This window comes from Typha angustifolia, chromosome 5, assembly GCF_048772165.1.
Source record: "Typha angustifolia cultivar Huaian chromosome 5, ASM4877216v1, whole genome shotgun sequence".
NCBI classification, from domain to species: Eukaryota; Viridiplantae; Streptophyta; class Magnoliopsida; order Poales; family Typhaceae; genus Typha; species Typha angustifolia.
In genome coordinates this window covers 2636431-2646235 of record NC_133243.1, presented here as the reverse complement: position 1 = coordinate 2646235, position 9805 = coordinate 2636431, and the positions used below count along the sequence as shown (strand labels likewise).

Below are 9805 nucleotides of genomic sequence, written 5' to 3'. Positions count from 1 at the left end.
CTAAAGAGCCACCTCCTTAGCCCATAAGCAGCGTGCCAAAGCCCAAACAGGGTAGATCATACGCAAGGCTTAGATTAGACTTGAGTCCATATTGGATTGCGAGTGAGTCTAGTCCAAGCGGTAGACTATGTGGTCGAGTACCAACCATAGGGCTACATTGGGCTACACATGGCTAAGTTGTGGCCTTCACGAGTCTTGCACTCTTGGACTCAACTTGGAAATTGGATAAAATGATTTGGCTAACCCAAACCACAATAATTAATTAAACCACACCAAGTTCACCAACAAATCGACTCAACTACAAAAGATGGAAATAATTAAACATAAGTCCTAAATTAACTCTCTAACTAGATAACTGACTTGAGCCATGAGCCAAATGTGTGCGAGGCAATCTAGTGTGACCCGAATCACATCATTCCACCAAGCTTTCACTCACTTCCTCGAAGCAGCTAATGGCCGAGGCGAATTTAGTGTGTCTCCCTTAGCCCAAGGTGGTTTAGGTAGCCCTAACATTTGTAATAAGTCTTCATGAAACCTGATTTGCAGCAACCTAACCATCAAGCATAAATTGGTGCTCGAACTTCACCATTTTCTATTCCACTATACTTGTTGCCATTTAAACTTGAATTCCAACCACATCCTTGAAGTCAAATGTTACAAGACCCAACACAACATCTGCTCCCTAGAGAGCCAACACCCTAGACCCTTAGGGCAAAGATGGTGGTTGCTATAAAGGGAGGAGGCAACAAGGAGAGGAAGAAAATTAGGGTATAGGAATTCAATTCAATCGATAATGCCCTAATGATAATTGTTCTAGCTTATCGCCGCTTGCGCATGGAGTTGGTGCGCCACTTTCATGACACCCCTATGGATGGACATGAAGGGGTGTTGTGCACCTATAAACGGCTGAGCCAAAGTTGCACATGGGCTGGAATGAAGAAGGATGTGCAAACCTACGTCAAGGCTTGCGAGGTGTGTCAATGAGTAAAGATCTTTTGATTCCCAAGCAAGTTTGGGGGGATGTCGTCATGGACTTCATTGGCAATCTACCTAAGGCCAGAGGCCATTCAATGATCATGGTGATGGTGGATCGCATCAACAAGTATGCACACTTTCATCCTTGGCGCATCCCTACACGACAAAGAAGGTTGTAGAGGTTTATGTGCACAATATGGCCAAGATGCATGGTATGCCAAAGTCGATTGTTTTAGATCATGATCCTATATTTGTGAGATAATTTTGGCAATAATTTTTCGCTCTCAAAGGGACTACCTTCCTTATGAGTTTAACCTACCATCCTCAAACGAACAGCCAATCTGAGGTGCTGAACCAATGCTTGGAGCAATACTTGCAGTGCTTTCTCGGCAAGCGACCGTGGTAGTGGTTGTCTTATTTACCATGGGCAGAATGGTCATACAATATGGTCTTCCACTTAGCTATTAGCATGGCTTCGTTCGAGGCCATCTATGGTCAGCCGCCTTCGACCTTGCAGACTTACCTGCCAGTGGCTTGAGCCGACCAAACCGAGGTAGATGCAATTTTGCGAGATCAAGATGAGGTATTGAGGAGACTCAAGATGCACCTAGCGGCTGCCCAGAACCGAATGAAGCAAGTCTATGACCAGCTGCACCAAGAGAGGTCCTTCTCGATTAGGGATTGGGTCTATATCAAGCTCCAACCATATCGGCAAAGCTCAGTTAGACCCATTCCTAATCAGAAGTTGGCTCCAAAATTCTATGGACCTTATCTGGTGATCGGGCGGATTGGACCCATGGCATACCGTCTAGACTTACCTGAGGAGGCATGGATATATCCGATTTTTCATGTCTCAAGCCTTAAGGCTTGAGTTCCCCCTACCGAGCTGATTGGAGCTCTCCTACCCGAGCTAATAAGGGATGATCCAAATGAGTTAGATGCCAAACTGAGTACCTCTATTCTAGTTTGGATCCTAGCCAGACGATGCACTTGAGTCTAGGACGAGTGGGTGACCGAGATTTTGGTCGAGTGGTGCAGACACAGTGGATTTGCACGTTCACAAAAATGCCTACACGTGTTCACAAAAATAGAGAATGTGATTTGCACGTTCGAACAGCCATGGGCTCGTTCAAACGCGACCATTCGAATGCTTGCACATGTTCGCAATGATAGAGAATAGTATTTGTGCTTGCGAACGCACCGCGGTGAAAATTGTTGTTTTGTTAGGGTCACAAGGGTGAGCCTCTATAAATATGTGGAGGAAACCCTAATTATTTTTTTTTATAATTGGAACGGCATTGTTGCCCTTATCTCCTTCTTACTCTAGCCATTGGCGCCTCTCCCACCTCCTTCCTTCCACCGCCTAAGTCCTTGGTCGGCTTCCTCTAACTCTTAATCCCCATCTTTTGCAGTAACTTCTCTCCCTTCACTCTAAAAATTATCCTAGCACCTATCTAGCCATTGAAGGGCTAATAAGCTAGGGTTCATCCAACCTTTGGTCACTATTCAATTGATATCTCAAGATCTAGCGATCAAAACCTTGTAATATTAGATTCGTTGGAAAGCTCTCTTCAAGGGCGATAACATATCCGAAATTTAACAAGATCCAATGGTTAGATCCTCCGTAGTTTCCTTCGAAAACTATATCTTCAACTGGTCTATAATCTTTACTCATCGGATCAAGTCGGCTCGTAACAATTACAGATCAAGTCGGTTTGTAACAGTCTTAAGTAATAAAATTGAAAACTAATTAAGTTTTTCATGCAAATCACCTACAAAAGAATGTTTGACAAAGCTAATGTTTCAATATTCATTCGATAATCAAAATGTGGTCAACACCTAAATATTTATGTGGCCATAGTACAATTTAGTTTAGCTAATCCGACTATATTAATTCAAATCAACTCAAGCTGAAAGCAAATTAACTTAATACAAAGACTAAATGGCAGAAACAAATAAATCTAATTAAGCTAAGGGGTTTTGGCCCCTATCTAGTTAGCTCGAAATGAATGGGTTGGCCAAGAGTCGTATCAGTTCTCTTTCTTTTCAAGCTCATTAGACAAAAGCTAAAGAATGACAAAATTCATCAAGCACAACCACCAGAAAAGGTCGATCAGTAAGTTGTGAATATCGTTATACTTCAAGCAAAAGAATAAAGATTGGTGGAAGAGCCAGGATAGAATTATAGAAGTGGCAAATTTGTCGAAAGGTCATGCATTACCCACTCTGTCATGCTACCCATTGAGTGAAAAGAGAAAAAATAAATCAATAATTTAGATATAAATCAGAAAAAGGTCATTGAGGAATAAATTACAAGCTGAAAAGCATGGAGGCAGCACATACAAATGATTGTCGGGAATACTAATCAATTAAGGGTCCCAGCAGCCAAATAGGGGTCACTTGTTCCTCCTTTTTGGAAGTGAGTTTTTATGACAAGCATCCTATTAGGAGTCAACAATCCAATCAAACGGGAGCACAAAAGAACTTGATACAATAACCATCGGAAAAATTATCATCGGATTTTATCATAAAGATCTACCTTAATTGCCCATCAAACAGATCTGGATCGATCGCTTTATTGTACAACCAAAAGAAGGCATCTACTTCCAAATTTCCGAATGCCACTACGTTACGTACATAATTTTGGAAGTACTACTCTGCGAAGTATAAGAAAAAAAAGGATCACAAATTAATTTGCCTGAGTGCAGAGTACTTGATATAAATTTTTTATTTCATGAACTAGTGCACAATGGACGATATCAGCTGCTCGAGGTTCTCCTGCTGCCCATCCCTTGGATCCAGCAATCGGCTTGTCAGAGCACCTTCACCTGCAAAAAGAGTCTTCCCGAAATTCAGTGAGAAACGTAGCAACAGTAGGATGAAAGTAACTTGATGCAAAAGGCGAAAATAAAAGCAGCGTGAAGTTCAAGAGTTTGCTCAAGTGTACTAGTGCACATTTGTCAGCAAGATGGCTTCCTCTTGTTCTTACAGTTATCAGAACAACAGAAGCTCAAACTGGAAGGAGCTAATCAAAGGAGTTGGGCGAGACATAAGCATTTAAAGAGGAAGCAAACGAATACAACTAAATACTAAAATGGAAACTCGAGGTAAACTAAACCTCGCTCTTCCTTCGTTATCCTTCTTGAAGCGTCAAGCTACACAAAACACAGGAGAGAACGATATGGATCTCTTATGTTCTCTTATGTTTATTAATTACTTGCAACAGGAAGAATTCTATATTTTGGTGCCAACACTAACTTTACATCACCTTCATTGTAATAGGGTGCATTGAAAAGTTCGAGCGCTCATACATTAGACCAAGAAATCCTTCCAAAATTCTGTGGAACCAATAAGGGTGGAAGTCTTTAAAAAATCCAATAAAAAAACTACAACTTAAGCACTTACTCAAAAATCCCCTGTCATCTGATTTCTCCTGTGGTACTTTCATCGAGCATCTGGTGAGCATGTTTCTTCACTCTTCTCCTTCATCTCCTTCTTCTCCTTCTTCTTCATCCTTGGCCTCGGGTTCATTGGCTTCAAATGAGACGCCTGGAACCAAACCATGGCCCTCAGTATAGTTATCAACCACTCCTCGGCCTCCGAACCCCTTCCCTCAGGCTCCAGCACCCTCAGCGCCCTCGCCACCGCCTCCATCGTACTCAGGCATCCCTTGAACGGCTCCTTCTTCAAGATCAGATCGGACTCGAAGGTGCTTTCTCCCTCGACCGCAACGTCGCATCCGAGCGAGACCCACGTCGCGAACCGCGACAAGAATGGTAGGCTCGCGACCGCCATCTCCTTTGCTTGCCTCCACGTCCCGTCGAAGAGGACGAGCACCGGAGAGGACCGCAAGGAAGGAAGGGTAGACTTGGCCCAGACAGAAAGGTCGGTGGCGGCGGGGGAAGGGAAGAGGAAGAGGACGGGGGATGAGGAGGAAGGAGATAGGGAAGAGAGGGAGTCAAGGAGAGGGGAACAGCCGGGGCGGAGGCAGCGGCCGGAGATGAGGTGGAGACGGAGGAGGGAGCGAGATAGGAGAGGGAGGGTCGCGAGCCGGTTACGGCGGAGCTCGTGGGGGTGGTGGAGAATGATGATGGTGGTGGCAGTGGGGAGAGGGGAGGAAGGGAGGTGAGGGCACACGCACACGCTTGACGGGCGGCCACAACCGTTATAGCATATTGCCCTCCTACTTATCGTGCTCTCTTCTTGCTCCGCTTCCTCTCCTGCACCGCTACTGGGTACGGGAACATCGGATGCTGACGCTCCTGCTTCCATCGCGAGAACGATTAAAATGGGAATACGCGTTTGTTCTGCAACGAGATGTTCCGCTCGCAATTAGATTCGGGTTGTTTGGTCAGCGGAGAAGTAGAGATATGGCTCCAAACGAGCCAAGGTTGACTCGGCTTGAGCTCGATTCGAGCTGGAAAAGCTTAGCTCGGCTCGGCTCTTCTTCGGTTCGATAAGGCGCGAGCTCAAATCGACAGTTCGATGGGAAGGTTTGGGTGTGGGCATTGACGAGGCAACGGGAGCCAAGTATAGAGATTCTTCTCAAGGTGGGTGGTGCGGCCAATCGCATCGCAGCTAGGGATTAAAGTGGAGAAGGTTTACTTGGGTGGAACCAACAGATGAGGCAGTCGGAGAAGGTGCTTTGCTAAGTTCTGTGGATGGGGATGGTGGAGGATGTCGGAGCTCAATTGCTTCTTTCCATGTGGGGGGAGGTCGTTTTGCTCGTCTTCAAAAGCAGAGACAGATGGGAGGAGAAGCATGGGCTCGTGTGTGCAACTCTTTGTGAGGTGATTGATGGCAATAGAGGAGAGCGAGGAGGGGAACAGAGGAAGGGTGGTGGCGTTGGTGGTGGAGGAGAAGGGGAAAAGGGGAAGTGGGGTTTTGGGAGAAGGAAAGTGGAGGAGTTAGAGTTGGAGAAGAAAGATGAAGTCTTGGTGGTCGGGAAGGAGGAAAAGGAGGAGGATGTAAGGGTGAACGTTTGCACTCTGCCAAAGAACGCTTTGTTGTCTTCATGTGGTGGTAGCCTGATGGGTCGTAAGCTGTAAAAAACGAAATAGATTGCGTTAGAGCCTAATTGAGCCGAGCTCGAGCAAGATAGCTCCAAGGCTTGGCTCGATAATATATTCAAGCCCAAAGAATCAACTCAGCTCGAGCTCTAAACATGGTAGCCTAGTGGGTATGGGCTGCAAAAGAATAGATTGCATTAGAGAAATATAACAGTGTTTAGCCTAATTGAGCCGACCTCAAGCGAGCTAGCTCCAGAGCTCGTCTCCATAATACATTCGAGCCCAAAAAAATTAGCTCTGCTTGGCTTATTTAGAGCTCGAACCAAGCCCACGAGCCTCACAAGCTCATAGGCTTTTTTGATAGCCCTAAGTAGAGATGATCATTGGGCCTGATCAGTCCAATCACAGTCCGTATCCGTCCTATTTTAACTTGGATAAGCTAGAGCTTAGTTTGGGTCCAACTCGACTTGAGCCTGAGATAATAATGGGTGGCATAAGGAAGGCTTTTACTTGCATGGAATGATATGAAAGCTTGTGATGCGAATCGGGTCAGATCGAATCACATCAATGGAAGTTGATTTCTATTCGATTTGATAATCTAGATAGAACTCAGCATGAAAATTGTGAAGGTAATTGGGATCGATTCAACTATTGGAACAATTTGATCAAATATGCTATTCTTCTGTGAGTTAGGAATCCAATGAAACCGGAATTTCATTGATTGGGTGAGTATGTCAAAAGTTATGTAGGAAATAATGACCGAAGGTTAGGAGGTAGCAGGATGGACGTGGAATATGTGATTAGGGTTATGGGATATGATTATAGGTATGGTGGATTGATTAGTGCTTTAAACTAGATAAAGTGAGAGAAGGGAGCTTCCAAGTAGGAGGGAGAAGCGACGGATGATTAACCTCGACCGCAAATAAGAACTCGGGTTGGATTAAGGGGGAGGAAGAAGGGAGAAGTTATTGATATGATTCGGACTTCACTGATGTCATTTCGAGCATAGATACACCTTATTAGTGTCTTTTCTTATTGTTTTAGTATTTTATTTAGAGAAAAATAAGATTTCTGTAGGTCGCGTTCGAACGTGCTTGCGAGCGTCTCCATCAGGTTCACAAAAACAGAGAACATGAAATGTGTGTTCGAACGTGATCGGGTGCGTTCGAATGCCTACATCAGGTTCACATGGACAGAGAATGTCTTTTGTGCGCTCGAACGCGTTCTACCCCGTTCAAACGCAGTTGACGAAAATCCACTGTTTTTAGGGTTAATAATTGTCATTTTTGAATTGTTTGATTAGCCTCTTAAGGTGTGGATGGCAACCAAAGAGAGATTATTAAATGAATTGAGTTTTTTTCCTAATATTCTTCTTCTCCTTCTCTCTTGTTCCCTCATTCTCTAGCTCCACCGTTTCTAGCCTCCCTCGACCGGCAACTCACCCTAGTCCCTTAGGAGCAGCCTACTCTTCCCCCTTCTTTAAATCTCTCTACCCTTGCCCTAACCCTTTCATCATCCATAATCCCTCTATCACCACCTTACTCATCGGCGCCATCCCATTACCGCTGGCTTACCACCTCGATAATCCATCTAGTATCTCGTGCCTCCATCCACAGATCCATAGAACGGACTCCCTGATGTTTGTCTACTTATCTGATGATATCTCCAAATTCCGTAGTCCAATTTTTCTAAAATTAGATTGGTTGGAAAGCTCTTTTCCAGTTCTATAACATATCAAAATTTCACATTGATCCGACAGCTATAACTGACAGAATCCTTTTCTAAAGTTACATGCAAGATCCTATCTAGATCTGAAAATGGGATAGATCAAACCTTAACCCAAGGAGAGATCGTACCAAGAGTGGTATCAGAGTCACCGTTTCTCGGACGCACTTTCTATGATGACAACTAAAGCCATAGCTGCATGGCGAAACGAGGAGGACAAGATTTCCCCAATAGAGGAGGGGGAAATGGCTGCGGTAACTTCCACCTATGGAACTGCCCGACCAAATCTGAATACGAAAGAACCTAACTTTCGAGCCCTGATTGGATCTCTTTCTTAAAAGATGGCCATCAATAATCCAATGATGATGGAAATGATGCAGGAAATACGAGCGACAAAAGAAACTATGGCGATTGAAAATGCACCAACGACCCCCCGATGTGAGTTTACTATTATGAACCCGCCGCCACCGATTTAGAATCTTCACCAGCAAGAACCTCTGCTGCCACAACCCTATGGGTAGCAAGGGTGGTTCTGCTGCCACAACCCTATCTTGGAGCATTTTCTTGACTTTTCATTTTAAGGGCAAGGTTGGGTAAGCGTGGTGGGCTGATACACTTAGTTAGGATCTTTTCTTATTGCATTAGGTGTTTATTTTCATTAAAATAAAATTCTTGTAGGTCGTGTTCGAACGCAGGTCGTGTCATGTTCGAACGCCCTTGTGAACGCCTGCGTCATGTTCGTAAATACAGAGAACGCATATTGTCCATTCGAACGCGATCGGGCTAGTTTGAACGCCCGCATTCGAATGCCTGTATCGCATTCGCACATCCAGATATGGGGCTTTTTTTAGTACGTTCGAACGCAATCAGGTGCGTTCAAACGCAATCGACGGGAATCCTCTGGAATTAGGGTTTTATATTATTTCAAGACTTGTTGGCTAGCCTCTATAAATATGTGGATGGCAGCCAACTTCATTATGCTATTAGATTCTTGATTTCTTGCGTCCTATCTTCTCTCTAGACTCCTCCCTCCCTCTTTTCCATCCTTCCACATCTAACGTTGGTAAGGTTTTTCCTCGTTTAATTTCCCTCGACTATCGAGCCACCCCTCTTCTTTGGGATCTCGACCACTTCGTTCCCCTCGTCTAGTTCCCTTAATCACTTCCACAATCCACCCTCATCTTTATATCCATCCATAACCCTAACATCCACTTCACCTATCACCACCACCATCACTCACGTTGTTCCGTATTTTCATCCTTGGTACAATTTGAATCTGCGAAGGGCGTAAATACGAACGTTGTAGATTTGGCAGTTATGGATCTAACCCAATTAGTTTTGTAATTTTATGAGTATTGGATAATATCTGAGTAATATTTTTCCACGATTGCACGGACTGCTTCTTACAATAAATTCAAATCTTAAGGAATTGTTCAGTAGTCGATCTTTTGATTCTAGATCCTTTCACGTCGTCGCCTCGCCGTCCTACCGTCGCTGTCGCCACCTCTACTAATGTCGGTGAGCTTCTTCCTTATAGGTTCTACGGTACGAAATTAGTAGGCTCTGATACTAATGATAGCGCTACAGAATGATTCCTTCAAGATCTAGATTTATTGTAGGAAGCAGTCTGTGTAACTAAGGGAAAATATTCACAAAATATTCTCTCGTAGTCAAAAAATTACGAAACTAAGTGGAATCAATCCATAGCTCCCTGATCTACGTTTTTTGTATTTACGTTGTTCAAAGATTCAAACAACTAGGATGTAAATTTAATATATTATGGAATAACGTGGGTGATGGTGATGTTACGGATGATAATGGAGATGAGGGTGGATGGTTGATGTTGTTTAAGGGATAAAGATGAAGGGGAGTGGTCGAGATCCCAAGGAAGAGGGAGGACTCGGCAGATGAGGGAAATTAGAAGTTAGGAGAGACTTTGACAACGGTAGAGGTGGTAGGTTGGTGAAGAGGGAGGAGGGAGATTAGGGTAGAGAAGATAGAGAGAAAATAGGAGGCAAGAAACTAATAATCCAATAGCATAATGATTTTGGCTGCCAACCACAGCTTTGTAGAGGCTAGCCAATAAGCCAAAATAC

General features: G+C 44.1%; 1 protein-coding gene across 3 annotated transcripts; it reads right to left on the bottom strand.

The window, feature by feature from the left end:
* Window positions 1–3400: 3400 nt before the first annotated feature.
* LOC140760099 (tRNA-uridine aminocarboxypropyltransferase A) lies at window positions 3401–5958 on the bottom strand. Of its 3 annotated transcripts, XR_012104332.1 has the most exons (3): window positions 4381–5958; window positions 3515–3816; window positions 3401–3416 (listed from the first exon to the last, which is right to left on the bottom strand). XR_012104332.1 is itself a non-coding variant. In XM_073096908.1 (2 exons), exon 1 carries the CDS (start codon window positions 5245–5247, stop codon window positions 4420–4422), a length of 828 nt encoding a protein of 275 aa, XP_072953009.1. In that variant the 5' UTR covers window positions 5248–5958; the 3' UTR covers window positions 3445–3816; window positions 4381–4419. The 3 variants fall into 3 exon arrangements, 2 of the variants coding, with proteins under 2 accessions (XP_072953009.1, XP_072953010.1); XM_073096908.1 differs by lacking the exon at window positions 3401–3416 and having other exon boundaries at window positions 3445–3816; XM_073096909.1 differs by lacking the exon at window positions 3401–3416 and having other exon boundaries at window positions 3445–3803.
* Between the last annotated feature and the right edge of the window lie 3847 nt (window positions 5959–9805).

Excerpts from the sequence above, each read along its gene's own strand:
- LOC140760099 (XM_073096908.1), bottom strand. The coding sequence starts at position 5,247 with ATGGAAGCAGGAGCGTCAGCATCCGATGTTCCCGTACCCAGTAGCGGT.